Here is a 17,323-nt window from a genome sequence, read left to right as displayed (position 1 = left end):
TAAATCACTTAATTTATGAATAATATTAAATATACAAGTGTCATGTTTCAGTTAATATATTCAAACTAATGACAACTCATATTTATATTATAAATAGAATATTTGATGTAATGTGTCCACTTTGACAAGCATCCTACATCACATCTGCAGCAGAATATGTTGACCCAGAAAGAAGGCGACAATATGCAAGAGAAACCAAATTGAAGATTAAAAGGTATAATGGCGATGTGGGGTGTTTAGAAAATTCCAAGTTGAATCACCAAATCCCAGGAATGACCCATATAGTTTCATATATTTTCAAATAAGCTTTAACAGCCAACTGCTGCCTTCTTGTGGCACTTCATGAAATGTGCTGTTGCACCGAGGTACCGCCTGAATGCTGGAGCTGAAGCAGATTTAGATGTTTTATTTATTTAAAAGCCTAAAGTGACCTTTATAGAACTTTATAGTGAAATGTATAGGACTATTCTAAAAATAAATTAATAAATAAAAACACTAATGGTAGATGTTACTGATAACTAAAGAAGAGGACGTCCCCATCTGAATCAGCCAGAACATGTTCACGAAACATGAAACTTCAGCCTGTTCTGACTTAGTGTGCTATGTTATTTCTAATTAAACTAACCAATTTTTCTAACTGTATGCTTCCCAAAAATATTAATATGAATTAATTCAGAAATTAAAAACAGGTTCCACATAGAAGTGATTCAGGTCTCTGTACTCTATTTCTTTTTTAAATATATAATACTATTATTATTTTCGAAGAAATAAACGCCATGTTATTGACCCACAAATCTTATCAAAGCCTTGCAATCCAAACTTTGGCTCATACAAATTTCATATCATCAAAAAGCTGAGCACGACATGGGCCTTTGAGATAACCAATGGTCTGTCAATGGAAATAATAGTAGAAATGCGATAGCTCTAGATGAAATGATTGTGTGAGAGAGAAGACCCTCTTAGGCAAAGTGGGAACTGCAGCAGAAAGTTGATTACAAAAGGGGAGTGTGACTGTGATCCACTGAGAGAGCAAGCCTCTTACCTTTAACCTTCGCACCAATCAATGCCTTGCTGTCTGCTTGATCTAATCACAGTTCAAAGTCCCTTCCACGAGACACTATCAACAGAGTTTGTGCTGCTCGCTCTTTTCTTTCTAAGCCCTTCGGCTTGGTCGGTCTCCCCTTGATCTTGGACCGTACAGACCTCATAGGACCCGGGGCCACATCATGTTTCCACGTGTGCTGCTGCTGCTGCTCCTGCTATGTATCTCCACAGGCTTGACCGCTACACTTATCCAGGCCTCTGTTGATGCAGCTGCAGAGGATTCTCCAGCTGACGGCTCTGTTTTACCTGAAGCTCAGGCTGGTGAAACCCCAGATGACATTTTGATGGCAGATGCCCCCGTTGAGGGAAAACCTACAGAGACCCAGAGCTCCAAGCAAGAATTTGAAGATGATTCAGACTGGGGCTTCGGTTCTATCAGAGGGGGTTTCCAGGCAGTGAATGGCTATTTTGACTCTATACTAGAGCTGATGGGGGGTCGGGACGGCGTATGTCAGTACCGCTGTAGATATGGTAAGTGAAATAGTACTTGTATTGTAAATGCTTCTCAGATCACTGTCACACTATATGCTTTGGGCAAAGACTTTCTTTAGTTTCCAGTAGAACATAAACGAATGTGAGTCTGTACAAAAAAAGCTCAAAAGAATGTTGACTGCTTGTCACCAAGTGTTTCAATCACCAAAAATTATACATAACTGCCCTCGCTGATCTGTCCTCACTCCTCATGTTGACAGACATGGTGTGGCAAGTCGATCACACCACTCTACAGATGACAGTAATAAATCAGAACATTTCATATGCTTATGCTAGAGAATTTCGGAAGTACTTTATTTATCTCTTCACTCCTTTATATTACTGATTTAATTCTACAATGACAAAGACTTGCATGTTTTGCAATGGATTTCTCCATTATTAAACAGGCAATTAAAACTGTCACAAATAAATAATAAAAAAATAGATATTTCACAGTTAGTGATAATGGGGTTACCTGGGGCTCTGTTTTAGGACCTCTGCTGTTTTAATTCAATATTTTACATTAAGGTAATTTTATCAGGAATTTTGTGTAGTTTTTAATAGCTATGCAAGTGATATTGTACCCTTCAGTTCAAGTTTGAAAGATCATAATTCCCAAAATATAATAATACGGAATAAGACTGAATTAACTGTAGTGGGTAAATACATTCTGAGAAAAAAAAATACCTTCTTCAGTTTCAGATGTCATATGTGTAATACAAAAAACGTGGGTATTGCTCGTTTAGATTCTGCTTTGCGCATTGTCCCTTATTTAATTTTTTTTTTAGGTTACTAAAGTTGAATCCTTAAGAAACAGCATGAAGCCAAAATAGTCCAGTGTCAACCAGGAAAATATTCATGAAAAACAATGTTTTTGGTGCATTATAAGTAGATTGGCGTAACTGCTTTTGATTGTTTCCACATTTGTAAAGCTCTCAATGCTATTGTTATATAACATGTATTCTAATAAATGTCAATAGCAACTTTAAGTAAATCACTTATTAAAGATATGATATATTATAATGTATCATTTCTGTTTTTCAGGTAAAGCTCCTCAGCCTCGGACTGGATATCAAATGCCAGAGCCTGACGGTTGTAGCACCTCACTGCTTGGCTTCCAGGTACCGAGCAGTGTATGTGTCTCTTTATTTCTACAAACATTACATCTCATAACCATTCCATTACTTCCTTGCCAGTGTTACTGTGTGTTCTGTTCCATTATCTGTGTGAATCCGACCGATGAAGTACACACTGGCCAATGAATCAAAGTTGTACTGTAAAACATCCATCCAAATCAACCAACTACTAATTACATGTTAGACAGGAGAAAAATTAGATGAGTATTTTGTACCTTTCTTGTCTGATACCTGATAACACAAAGCGAGCCCTGCTTGTTAAAAGTAGAAAAGCACTGACAAATAACTTGGGTTTTACAGTATTGTACAGTGACATACTATGAAACAAACTGGTAGATATCTCACTTCCAGGTTTGTAGCATCATATACGAAAATATACGGTTTAAATATAAAGCACTTATTCTCTTTTCTCAAGCAATGTTATAGTACAATAAAAGAAAAGTAAAAGTTTAAGTAAACCTCTAACTGTGACAAACTGGGATTTACATCAGACTCAGTCAAAATGCCTCTTGCTTTCTAAGTGGGTGGTTCTGGGCCATATAGGCTAGTTGCAATGTGTACCAGACCTCAAAGCATTAAGTTAAAAGTCTGGCTCTGCATGACTAGTATTGCTCAGGCCAGCACAATTTCAGAAATCGAGACACAAGTGTGGACTCTGAAGAGATGGTGAACATCCGCCAGGTTCCGGGCCGTTAGGTTTGGCATCCAGCCAAAGTGCTGATAGGACTGCTGTCAGGAGAGAGGACTGCTGTCAGGAAAGCAAATGTGCCAATTACTTTCACACAAAGACTCATGGATAACCCTTTATGTATTTCTGGAACTTGAATAAATTCTAACTTTGAGGATTAAGGTGTTAATACAGAAATCACTTATGCATGCCATATAATGGAATCCTGCCATATGGGCGACAAATATAATTGTCTCACATTTCAACATTACAAATTACGATGCGACTCTAATCACCATCACAGCATCTCTTAAAGGAACACTCCACTTATTTTGAAAATAGGCTCATTTCGCAACTCTGCTTGAGTTGAGTTTTACCATTTTCTAATCCATTCAGTCAATCTCCGGGGCTGGCGGTAGCACCTTTAGCTTAGCTTAGCATAGACCATTGAATCTGATTAGACTGTTAGCATCTCGCTCAAAATTGACCAAAGAGTTTCTATAATGATATTATGCAATGATATTACGCAGCACCTGAAAATAGTCCCCAGCAACTCTGCTATTGCTGCAACTACACAAACTAGCTGGGACTATTTTCAGGTGCTGCGTAATATCATTGTGCCTGCTGCACCCATGGTATGGCAGTGAAGTTCCTTGATTATTACGCTGGAATGAGAGTATAGTTCTTAGCCATATCAGCCTAGAAAATTGTTTTTAAATAGGAGTATTAAATAGGAAAAAATATAGAAACTCTTTGGTCATTTTTTAAGCGAGATGCTAATGGTTTAATCAGATTCAATGAGTTGCAAAATGAGCCTATTTAAAAAAAAAAAAGTGTAGTGTTCCTTTAAATAACTACGGTAATGACTAAAGTAGGAGTCTTACATTTTTTACACCAAAGATGTTTGATATTGTTTCAAATTTAGTGATGCATTTAAAGTCCAGCATATTATAGTTTGGCTATTACCATAACATAAACTTTGCATACACTGCAAAGCGATTTTATAATTATACATAATTATTGGTAACGCTTTAGAATAGGGAACACATATTCACTATGAACTAAGAGTTTTCCCTCAATAAACTCCTATTAATAGTTAGTAAGGTAGTTGTTAAATTTAAGTATTGGGTCAGATTGAAGGATCTAAAATATGGTCATGCAGAAAAAGGCATTAATATGTCCCGTGTAAGTACTAATAAACAGGTAAAATGCATGCTAATAAACAACTAGTTAATAGTAACAGTTTATTTTAAGGTCCAATACTCACTAAACTATTATATAAATTTATAATATAACTATTATTGATATATAGACTCACATACATTTATTTTCCTTAATTCATATTAAGGTGGGACATTGAAAGGATGCAATAACATAGACTGGTCCATTTAACAAGTTATTTGTGTGTCTGAAATGCATGTGGTTGTTTGTGTTTTAACAGTGAAGTGCAAAAGAGCTTTAAAGCTCATGTTGTAATATGCTGTTACTCCACAGTTTGATATGGGTGTCCCAGCCATGACCAAATGTTGTAATCAGCTAGACATTTGTTATGACACCTGTGGCTCTAACAAGTACCGCTGTGACACCAAATTCCGCTGGTGCCTCCATAGCATCTGTGGTGACCTGAAGAAGAGTCTGGGCTTCATATCAAAAGTTGAGGGTATGAAATACACACACACACACATTGGGTTTCCATGTTTTATAGGGACACACAACAGACGTAATGGTTTATCTGTGTTGAAACAGATCCATTATCTGTTATGGTGAAACCAGCTAAAACATTTTTGACTGATTATATGGATTGTCATTTTTAATTAGCATTTTTGCACACGAGACAAAACCCCTCATATCTCTTCTCTCCCACAGCCTGTGAGACCTTTGCTGACACCATGTATAACACCGTGTGGACTTTGGGCTGCAGGCCCTTCATGAACGGCCAGAGGGCAGCCTGCTATTGTGAAGGAGAAGAGAAGGATGAGCTGTAAAGGCCTACAAACCACCTTCAACACATATAAACACTTTACAAGTTCCTCCAGAACTATCCACACTAGGGGTCACTATTAGGATGAATCTCATTAAGACACCCTGGTCACGATTCAAAACATCAATGAAAATAAGGCAGATTTACTGCAATGCACAACAGTGGTGGTTGTTTTTTGTTTTATTAATAATAATAATAATAATAATAATAACACTAATTATTATCAGCATACATTAAATGTATATGACATACTACTGCAATGTATAAATACTATTAATTCACATAATATAATTCACTAATTTACATAAAATATTTATTGTACAGTTATTATTTGCATTGTCACAAAGCAAGCAAACAATCAAACAAACAAATCTCCTGGTCCTAAAAACTGACATATTTTATATTTTCTCCCATATTTTGGGGGGGAAATATTACCTCCACATTTTCTTGACACATTTTGTGAGATTCACCCTATAACCCTTGAACTGATGCTAGTGGATTAGTTCTAGTTCGGCGGAAACTGAAAAAGTGTTATGTTGTATGTGTGAAAGTGTCTATCCCACAAATTTGCAGTGTGTGGTTGTATGTAGGTTTGTTGTATGGGAAGACAATATCCATAAAACATATAGTTTGTGACAACTTCATATGTACAATTTGATAAACAATATTAATTGGCTTTAAAAGAAAGAAAGAAAGAAAGAAAGAAAGAAAGAAAGAAAGAAAGAAAGAAAGAAAGAAAAGAAATTCCTACAATATCTGACAGTTTGTTGGTATAGAGCTACTAGTTAATTTATTATTAAGGAACTTTGTTCCGAACTAAAGTTGTTTTGTTTAGAAATAATAAAAAAAGAATGCTGAAGGGTGGTGATATTTATGCAAATAATATTTGTTTGTCTGAATATCATGTTCTGAAAACTCAAATGTTCACCTAAGCCAAGTAGTTTTATTTGTTTTGGGGTTTTTTGTTTGTTTAAAATGTAATTAAATGCAGAATGGGTGTTAAACAGTTACATGCATGAGTGCGTATTGCACTGAGAGAGACAATATGACTACAGAGTACAGACTGTGACAAAAGTAATTTTATTGGCTGTAAAATCATTTTATTTTCCCCAGTAAACTGTGCTGAGCTTATATGCAAATTAGCATTAAAACTGTTAAATGCCACTCGGTTTCTTGTTCTAACCTTTTTTTTTTTAAATGCCTAGGCTTATACTGTTTATTGCATATACAATATATCACCTACAGCATCCACATGTAAAGACGTATTTTCTAGTAAGGCTTTATGTACGTAGTAAATATAATGTCAGAAGTACTGGAAGGAAGCAACTGATGCAACTCATAAATTTAAAATGACTGCAGATACTTTATGCAATGTGTTTAAATACTGTAAAGTAGCCTGTGGCTGGCGTTGTGGGTAAGAGATTTTATAGGTGTGTTTGTGGTTTCATGGATCTGGCAGTATGTGAATGGGTCCACTGGAAAGTATGTGTTGTTCTTGGTGCTGGTCAGTCCAGAGATGTCTCCTCAAGCGCTTTCGGCATCCCTGTGTACAGCGAGATTCCCCTTGTTCTTGCCCACACACCAGCACACGGCAATGCAGGAACACCTCCTAATGCACACATAGTACACACAAACTTTCAGAAAAGTAGTAGCTAGCCCATTATTGCACAAAGGCAGATGCAAAGGAAAGACCAGGCAGCTGAATGTCCCAACATGCACCTGTTCCCTACTCACTTTATTGTCCTTGCCAATGAACTTGAAGACAGGGACCTGGTAGTGTTTGGAGAGCTGATCTTTAGCCGAGAACTGACGCACCGTATCATCTGAAATGCAGCTGAGAAATATAAGGCCATTAAAGCACAACACTCTTTAAATATAGAATCTGCCTTTGTGTAAATGTGACAAACAGCATATTCTGGTTAGTATGCTGGTTAGGTGTGTTTTGAAGCATGGCAGCTGGTTCGAGTTGGTCCTAAGCTTGTTAGCTCCTACTCAAACCAGCTCATGACCAACTAAAGACCAACTCAAACCAGCTCAAACAAGCTGCCATGCTTCACAACATACTAGCATACTGTATGCTGATTTTTCAACAGGGAAGGTACAGAGTGGTCTAACTCTGTGTCTAGTTGAAGTTAGTAAAATGGCTAAAATCACGCATGCAGAATGAGTGTACAGAACAATATGCCTTTATTTTATTTTTATTTTTTTAAATGCCTACCCATCTCTGATGAGGTAATATTTTAAGGCCTGGTCAGCTTTGGGACCAGGGGTGGCAAAACAACTTTCTACAAGAGCAGCAAGGCCATCCACCCGCTCTCGAGGCTCGACGCCAAAGTACAGGGAATCACGCAAACGCAATTGAGGAGGTTGGTTGTACGACTCGGAAAATTCTGCATTTTTGAAGAGCTCCAAACTGAAGGGGAATATTCCTTCGCTGTGGCCCGCTAACTCGAGTGCTGTGTTGCGCAGACTGGGCAGGTAGCCATCCGACACCTCGTACTGCCGTGGAAACTCACACGTAACTGGCAGCAGTAGTTTACTGGTGCGCACAATCAAGTCCCCACTGCTGCTGGGACTAGAGCGTGGCAAACCTGTTACCAAGTTGGTGCCCACAATTTTGTCATCAATGACCTGGAGAAGAGAGAAAGGAAGTTGATGTTCCACTACATTCCCAGAAAACTATCAAATAGTTCACATGTTATGGTGTTTCTGCACATATTTTACTTCAGTAATGCAAAAGTGAGGAAAAATATTGAAGCTAGGACTTGATTTTATCCATTAGGGCCGGATTCTCGGTAGGTGTTATGTATTCAGTCCTGCAAGCTACAGATTATGAAGTACCAATGGCAAGAATGACAGTAAAGATCACAGTATTTCCCAGTGGTAATGGTTCTTTTTGACTGTTTAATTTGCTATTACTGCCATAAGCTGCATTGCGATACTACTGCATTTACACTAAGTGCAAATAGCATCTATTGCTTTTTCCACTAAGTGAAAATAGCAGTATTGTTTTGCGATATGCTATTTACACTATGCAAATAGTGCAAATAGTCATAGCATCTATTTACAATGTGTAAAAATAGCAGTATTTTCTGCTATTTATACTACTTATTGCAAACAGTGGCAAATCTCTGCACCTTAGTATTGTACGTAGTACATCATAAAAAAGTATGCAATAATAACGTATTGAGTGTAAATTATTTTGTTAAAATTAATAAATTGATGCTGACTTATTGGGACAGTAAATCCCTCCCTACACCTAACCCTAACCCTACCCTTCGTTTTCAACTTTTCAATGATTTCCCTTAATTTTTATAGAAAATAAATGCCTTTCCAATGTGATATGAGATGTGAAAATGGACAAGAATGAGTTCGGCAAAAGGCAGATTCTAACTTGGGTCAATTGTGTCAAAGAGACAGCGGTCTTATGTTATGCTGACTAGCCCAACCACACATTGATGGGTAATGTTAAAATAAACAGCCTCTGCCAACAAGGTAAACAGACACTCCCTAAAAGGGCAACAGACAATTTTGGTCTTGGTGTGCATGAAAATCCATAATAATTTTTACCTGGACCACAGTGCCACATGTCTTCAGACTAAAGTGGAGGTTAATGTGGGTGCCATTGGAAATGCCCCGGCAGGAAGTGTTAGACAGGAAGAGTTCAAGTCCTCCCACCAGGTCTTTGGGAATCGAGACCTCTATGGAACTAGGATCACACTGCACAGGGACTGCACACAAAACAAATGTCGTAGTGAAATCTACAAACCCTAACAGAAAGAGGCACAATGTAGGAGAGATAGGTTCAGCTTACCTTGACATGTCCGTTTGTCATCTCCCAATGTCAGACCCCGAGGACAATGACAGTAATATGAGTCGTCCTCTGAGGAGCATCTATGGCTGCAGCCTCCATTTACATTGTCACAGCCGGCAGTCTCTACACACAACCAAAGAAACCACAACGCATGAGTTAACTTAAAACCTGCTCATATTCAGGATGCTCTCATGTTCTTACCTTTACAGCTGCTCCCGTCCTCGTCCAGTTCTTTACCTGGTCCACACTCACATCGACGAGAGCCCTTGGTGTTAATGCATATTTCTGCACATCCTCCATTGCCTTTCTCACATTCGTTCACATCTTAACACAACAGAAGAAGATAAGTGAATGTGGAGTAGAAACTTTGAAGGAAGCATCCTAACTGAAATAAACTGAGTTGGCAAGCACAGGCAGCAACTTTGTGCGTCATTCAATGCTTCACCTGAGAAGACTAGACTCAAATGAATTTGGATGGTTTTCTATATTTGCAAACGTTGCTTTAGAATTTTTTTGTCTGTCTTTAATAGATCATTCTTTGTGCCGAACAACACAAAATGCTGCCTTAAAATGTTCCCTCTGTAGGTGGACGACTGTTTTGCAACAAGGCCTGTAATTCATGTTGTTCTGGAAGTGGAATTGACAGTGATAAGTTAAGTTTCTCCTGAAGGGTAAAAAGGTTATGAAATGCTTACAGGGAAAACTGAAAGCTAGAGAGAAAGCATCAGTGTGTAGGATGGCTTGATGTCCTTAAGAATATCTAATCCAGTAAATGAACGCATTCAATTACATCTAACTGTTTTAACTCATTCTGTTTACTCCTTATTTTCCTGTTGTGCCCCTACAGCATTTGGAGTTGACACTTTCCTCTCACCAGCTTATGAAGCAGGACCGCTTCATGCACTGTGTTCCTTCTGCAAATTAAGAAAGGATTTGAGGAGTCTAACCATTCCAATTAGGGCTTGAATCCCCCAAGCCTCCAAGTCAAACTAAAAGTTGGAAGGGCTTTTTATTTTATTTTTACAATGTTTCAAGTGGGTCAGTGTGTGTAGACTACTTGGGCCTATACCATGGGTGTCCAATCCTGGTCTTTGAGGGTCAACATGAGGGTCCTGTAGAGTGTAGCTCCATCCAGCTCCCGCCCACCAGCTTGGATCAGTGTTGCCAAGTCTGCGGTTTTACCACAGAATTGGGCTACTTTTACATTGTTGCAGGTTGCTTTTTTAGTTCACAGGTTAAAGCGATACACCAAGGAATGCCATTTGAATAAAGGGGACCTCCAACAGAACCATAGAACAATTTGCTGTTGGGCTAGTTTTGAGTCACATTTAGGCTGGTTTTGTTTCATAGACCTGGCAACCCTGGCCTGGGGTGTTCTAGTAATCCTGAAGACCTTGTTTCAGGAGTGCCTAATTAGATTTGGAGCTACATCTGCAGGACCTCCAGGAGCAGGAGCAGTCTTGCTTAAACTTCTGTATATCCTTGGCCTCTGACTGTTCTTGTTTGTTTGTTTATTAAGTTTTTTACGCCATGTTAGCATCATGGCTATTTACATGGCAAACAAGTTCAGTATCATCCATAAGATTTACATTATATAAAACATTTCAACTTAAAATAAGATAGAAAATCTAAAATACATTTAGGTGTATTTTAAAATCAGTTTAAAATCAGAAGGTGGTATTTGACAGTCAGATATTTCCAGGTCAAGTGCATCCCTGGCAGCAGTGTCAGCTCTCTCATTTCCAGTAAGTCCAATGTGACTTGGAACCCAGCAAAAAATAATTTTAAAGTTATCTTTCTTTAAAAGATCTAATTTGGTTAAGATTTCAACAATTATGGGATGATCAGTTTTTAGAGATTCAAGTGCTTGAAGACATGATCTTGAGTCAGAGGCAATTAAAAAGTTCCGTTCTTGACATATTCTCAATATTTTCTAGAACAAGCAATAATGCTCAAGCCTCAGCTATAAAAATAGAGCCTTGATTCGGAATTCGAATGCCATATTGTTGATCTCCTATCACTGCTGCTGCTGATACACTGTTATTGGTCTTTCCATCCGTGAATGCAGTTTTATGTAGTGGAAATGAAGAGCTTAGCTCTAAGAATTTCTGTTGGTATTTAATTGGATGAGTTTCTATGTTTTTGTGCTGATTCAGAGTCCAAAAAACGGTTGGCTTTTCCAGAGTCCAGGGAGGTACAGGGCAATAATAGAGCCGTTTTATACAATCCAAGTTGATATTTAAGTTCTCTAGATGTGGTTTAATCCATAAACCCTGACTGTTCTTGTGACAACGTATCCTTAAGAGATATGATAATTGTGAACATAAGTTAGGCTCATGCTAAGAGGTAACCATAGCAACATCACCAGAAGGGAGCAAAAGTTCTCCTAGACAAACTTAAAGGGATTGTTTCCTGAAAATTACCAACAGATATTCCTTTTAAACTGTAAATCCCTTGAAAGGTGCTGCATAATTTGCACTCTCTTCTTTTTCACCATTAAAAGCATTGATTTAGCTGGCTGCCTTCATACATTAGTAAATTGTTTCTCAATTTCGCCTTTCAACAGTCTTGTGGTCTCTTTTTCATCACTGCGAAAGCGCTCTCTCATTCTAATCGCAATATTACCCTTCGGATCTATAAGCATCTATCTTGGCCAGGACTGGACCACACTGTTACTCACCCAGACATGTCTGTGCATCTGGGCCTAGAACCGTTCCCTCAGGACATCGGCATTCTGGCTCCACAGGACAGCCAGCTCCGTTACAATCCACCTCATCGCATATGTCATAGAAATCTATGGCAACACACATAACGAATCTGATGGAGGTCAATTTTATACAAAATGTCAGAAAGACCCAGTAAGGCAGGAGGAGGACTTACGGCCACAGTAGACGTGGAAGCAGACGGAGGGCCGGGGCAGGCGGTAGACATAGTAACCCTTAGCACAGGCCTTCACATCCACACTAGCTGTCCAGTGACAGCAGTTATTATTGAAGCTAGCACACGCTGGGAGGGTGACAATGCCATCACTAGGCTGAGGGTGGCTGCCGTTCAGCCAGATGGGAGCATGGGTACCACAGTGGTTCTCCTCAATACAGAAGGTTGGCATAGCATCCCCAGCCATCCCCGTAAAGCGATACCACTCTCTGGCCACATGCCGGTCACATAGAGGGACTCCCGCAGAGTTGTTGACATGGTAGTCAGTGTTCCGCCATGGTTCATTCAGACTGATATACGCCGAGCAGGGATCTAGAGCTGAGACAGGTAAAAATTGGTCAGAACTTAGCACATATTACGCATCAGTACATGCTTTTGCCGCCACCAGACTGATGGTGCTACTTTTTGTTAAAATAATTTCCTCGGCAAAAGAATTTCATTTAGAAAAGTATTAACACAACTCATCTGAGTTGCATGATTTGCTATAATATTCATGTGGAATCATGTGAATTTTTCAAATCACAAACATTTTGAAACAGTGCCTTTGAAAATGGCACTTTCACACCCACAGACATGTCTTAATATTCTAATTAATATTAGAGGGTAGTATTGTCAGCACAGGCAGACTCTAGATAGGTCTGTCTCCTAGGGATGTTCAGTTGATACAAGAACAGCCGGAGGTCAAGGATAAACGGATGTTCAGGTCATAAACACAGCATTCTTGGACACTGTTACAATAATTTCTCACCTTTCACAACTGCTGCATATCCACATACAACCCAACCTACCCACACCCAGAAACTTTTTTTACTACAAATATTGCTTATTTCTTGGGCATCTTTTGGTATTTGAAACAAATGGTGGATGAGCTCAAATGGAGAAAGTTTCTTAATAAAGATATTTTGATTAATGATTAAAATGTTGCTAGAATAGAATAGAATAGAATACTGAGCCAAAAGCATTGACTCATTTTAACCTGTTTAACTACATAATAACACCCTTTTAACTAAAAAATAACACCTTTATAACATATTTACCTTTGTCTCTACCACTATGATTGAGTAATAACACTAATTTGGATGTCACACAACATTATTCTTGCTTAAATTATGGTATAATTATAACTGATAGTTAAATTTATTAATAAGCAGATGTCCACTAAGTAACCGGATTCAGGATTTGCATGAACTTACTGTACATTGAGGTACATGAATCATATCTAAAGACCAGCAGCTGTATTACAGAAACATATGACTTATAATCTTGTTTAGTAACCATGGTAATTGTAATTCTTTTTCCAAATCTTAAAGTCTTAGTTCCCCCCATAAATGACAGTCCTGTCATTATTTACTTAACCTCGTGTTATGCCAAGGCTGTTTGCCTTTCTTCTTTTTATTTTTATTTTAATGCAATATTAGTCGGTGGTAAGCACACTTCTACAAATTTCATCTTTTGTATTCAGCAGAAGGAAGTCAAAATCAAGTAAGGAACGTTAGTAAACTCAAGTCAAGAATTAAGATGGGAAGATTCTGTAATAAAAGAAAAAACAACAACAACAAACATCAAAAACACTTAGGGATGGGCCAGAAAGAACATTTTGGCATTACCTCTTAGCCACCACATACTGGATCAACACAAAAACCACTCAAAACGCTCTTGTCATGATTCAGTTGAAAGCAGTTCATTGTTTACTTATTTTGTTTCAATAACTGTAAAGTCCATCAATAATGGAACAAGAAAACAGTGATGTGACTTTTGCACAAGTAAGCATGCCCTTCAAAAAATGCAACAAAAAAAATGGCAAAAAAAAAAAAAAAATATATATATAGCAATATGCTGATCAAAGTAATTCAGTGAAAAACTGGAAAATGGAAAACTGGTTTGCAGTGTCATTTAGACTGAAACTCAAAGAATAAACACTCCATAATAATAAGCAGTGTACATATAAAACAATATGTGCTTACCGATGGCCTGTGCTGTAGTCACAGCTTGTAGAAGAACAACCAGAGCGAAAAGCATGTCTATTGGTAGAGAGAAATGTATTTAACGAGAAAGCCACAGACGCACACCCAGTCGTTACCTTCTTGTCACAGTTTTTGGAAGAGCTATGTGATTTAATAGTGGATTCTGTTATCCAAGTCATTATGAAGGATGGGTTTACAAGTACAATGACTTGATTGTCGTCTTCCTGTTGACAGGACATCTATCTCACCTTGACCTCTTCTCCTGTCCCTATGTCCCATGTCTAAGAAGATCCACCCGTCCAGATAGAAAAAGGACCATCCTCTAATTGTTACTAGAGTCCGGCTTGTTTATCCCACCCTACTACTTCTTCCAGAATCCTCTGTCTTCCCACCCAACATGTCTTCAGCTGCTGACTCCACTCAAAGCAGTGACAGAAGTGCCGATGTAATGCATTTAGCAGGCAATGTTTACCATCTTCAAAATTCTTTAATCCATACCATTTTCTTCTTATTTGCCAGATGAGGCATTTACTTTGTAAGTTGGCATTCCATAATCTTCTCCTCACTGTTTCTGGTTCATGAAATTTCTCAAACTAGACGCAGATCCTAGTTGTCATTTTCTTTATTATGCATCAGGACCATCTAATCATCAGTCTCTATATCTGGTTTGATTTCTTTCACTCTTTCAACCAAAAGACTTGAAAGTGTACCTAAAGTGTATATAGTACAGCAGAAACTGAATTGACAAAGTTAGGACACCCTATGATTCAATTGCTTGTAGATTTGATCAGCAATAGCGCTAAGTAAACATTTTTTGTAAGACTTTATCTCTTACATTTGTCTCTCACATCTTTCTGGAGGAATTTTGGCCCAGTTTTCTTTATAACATTGCTTAAGTTTATTGAGATTTGTGGCCATTTGTTTATGCACAGCTCTCGCCACAGCATTTCAATCATGATGAGCTTTGGACTTTGACTGGCGATTGCAACACCTTATTTACTCTTCAGTCATTCTGTTGTAAATTTGCTGGTGTGCTTGGGATCATTATCCTGTTGCATGGCCCAATTTTGGCCCAAGTTTAGCTGTCGGATGATGTCCTCACATTTGACTCAGGTCCTGTGGCTACTAAACAAATCCAAAATCTTGAGCCCTCCTCCAACATGCTTGACTTTTGGTGTGAGGTGTTTCTGCTAATAAACTCTTCAGGTTTCTACCAAACGTGGCACTGTGCATTATGGACAAAAATCTCCACTTTGGACTTGTCTGGTCAAAGAACATTCTTGTAGAAGACTTATGGCTTGATCAGATGCAAATTTGCAAATCTAACTGTGCTGCCATTTTCTTAGATGATGGATTTATGTTTAAATTATTAGTTAAACTTAACAATAACACATTAACAGCTTATTTTCAAGTTTTGAACTTTTTCTTACATAACGCTATTGTGTGGCTTCATAAACTTCTTTGATCATAGTTTTCTGTTGGTTTATCGCTTGCAGAGAACTATTCCTTTAAGCCATCCATTAATCAGTAATCAGTCAAACTTTGCACTTTGTAAAGTTTGTCTTCTTTCCTTTGTCCTTCACAGCAGCACAGGAAAGACAGGACAATGTCCTAATCACTGGTATCATTATCACAGAGTGGAGGAAAGTGTCTGAATGACAAATGGAGAGGTGCTGCTGGTTTTCTCAAGTCTTAGTGCTTAACAAGCATGGATGTTTCTTTTTTTCACATTTAAGAAAAGAAGAGAGGGTTCTTATTTTCTTGCCTTCATAGTAGGTTAATCCTATTTGCTTGTTGCTTATGATCAGTCACAAAATATCAGAGTAAATGCAGACTTTGTAAGAAAGAAACCATGGGAGAAAAATAGTCTTGCTTTCTTCACGTAGGTAGAGAAGATGCATCTTCTTTAAAGTCATTTGAATGCATACTAATGCAGTTTTGAGTATGCTGCTGGACACGGTGTACAAACAGAAGCCTGCTATCTGGTAGGAAGTTGAGCTAAATGTGGGAAGAAGCAGGAGTCAAGCAGGTCAAGGCGAACATCACTGTTGAGGTAAACATTACTAAAACAAGTGCTGCAGCTTAATTAGAAACAAAGCATTCAATGTTATTATGAGTCCAGTTCACATGAAAATGTATTACATATAGAGTAGTAGTCAGAATTAATGGTACCCATGGTAAATATAAACAAATAAATTTGAAAAGGTTATTCCTTTTGATCTTTTATTTTTAAAACTTACAGAAATCTAGTCTTTAATTGGAGAGTAAAAACATAAAATGGGAGGAAAATCTTATTATGGAATAAATGTCTCTCTCTCTTTCTCTCTCTCGCTGTAATACACATTGGCCACATAAATGATACCATTTTATTCAATAGGCCTACTTTTTGTATTTGTATTTTATGTCTTATAACTGGTCAAAACACTGTTGTTGGAAAATGTTGCATTATAAATAATTAGAACTTACAATAAATAAATAAAATCACTACCGGTTCCAAAACTGGATAAGTGTTTATTGATAATTGAATTACATTTCTCTTTTATACACATTTCATAAATGATACAGGATTTTACATTGTCATTTTTGAATTCTCCTAACATTACAGCATCCAATGCCAACGACAAAATGAACAAATAAAGAATATGAAAAATGTTTTCAATTCAGCATGACCCATTACCTTTTTTCCCCAAAATATAATTTTCATTTTAAGTGCACATGAAGAAAACTTTAAAATAATACACATAACTACAGGATAATCAGTGTGGCAGTATAATAAGGAGCTAAAGAAAGACCAAAAAATGGATGGAGCGAGGGGTGTTTGAGAAGATCAGGTCTTCCGTATTCTCTGTTCTCAAATCAGAATAAAGGCAGCACTGCAGCGATCGAGCAGCAGCATTGAGATTGAGAGAGCAAAGACAGGATAAAACAAGACATAATGTGGAGGAGATCCTTGACCAGTTAGAGCCTTGCAGCTGCCGAGAGCGCGCTTGCTGCTGGATCATGAAAGGTGAGGGATTGGTGAAAAAAAAAACCATGGAGTCTGTTAATCTGCAATGAGCAATCATTATAAACTTTGCTTTTTTTATTCATTTATATATAATTTTCCCTTGTAAACATACATTCATGCAACACCCGCTTTAGAATAGATTCCATATATTTGATATATTATTATTTTAAAAACGCTGAAACAAACAGAAAACCCTACAAATAAACTCAAAAAAAAAGAAGTTCAACTTATCAGATAATGAC

General features: G+C 37.7%; 2 protein-coding genes across 3 annotated transcripts; one reads left to right on the top strand and one right to left on the bottom strand.

The window, feature by feature from the left end:
• Positions 1-1,105: 1,105 nt before the first annotated feature.
• On the top strand, positions 1,106-5,543 carry LOC132157435 (group XIIB secretory phospholipase A2-like protein). Of its 2 annotated transcripts, none has more exons than XM_059566789.1 (4): positions 1,106-1,575; positions 2,620-2,696; positions 4,873-5,038; positions 5,245-5,543. In XM_059566789.1, the coding sequence occupies exons 1-4, from the start codon at positions 1,227-1,229 to the stop codon at positions 5,361-5,363; spliced, it is 711 nt and encodes a 236-aa protein (XP_059422772.1). In that variant the 5' UTR covers positions 1,106-1,226; the 3' UTR covers positions 5,364-5,543. The 2 variants fall into 2 exon arrangements, with proteins under 2 accessions (XP_059422772.1, XP_059422771.1); XM_059566788.1 differs by having other exon boundaries at positions 2,620-2,708.
• A 642-nt stretch (positions 5,544-6,185) lies between these two features.
• oit3 (oncoprotein induced transcript 3) lies at positions 6,186-14,278 on the bottom strand. The gene is made up of 9 exons (XM_059566787.1): positions 14,075-14,278; positions 12,054-12,428; positions 11,854-11,967; positions 9,375-9,497; positions 9,174-9,296; positions 8,930-9,090; positions 7,578-7,990; positions 7,094-7,193; positions 6,186-6,968 (listed from the first exon to the last, which is right to left on the bottom strand). The coding sequence occupies exons 1-9, from the start codon at positions 14,127-14,129 to the stop codon at positions 6,804-6,806; spliced, it is 1,629 nt and encodes a 542-aa protein (XP_059422770.1). The 5' UTR covers positions 14,130-14,278; the 3' UTR covers positions 6,186-6,803.
• Between the last annotated feature and the right edge of the window lie 3,045 nt (positions 14,279-17,323).

Source organism: Carassius carassius, chromosome 14 (genome assembly GCF_963082965.1).
Source record: "Carassius carassius chromosome 14, fCarCar2.1, whole genome shotgun sequence".
NCBI lineage: Eukaryota > Metazoa > Chordata > Actinopteri > Cypriniformes > Cyprinidae > Carassius > Carassius carassius.
The sequence above is the reverse complement of the archived record's forward strand: the minus strand, read 5'-3'. Positions and strand labels throughout refer to the sequence as shown.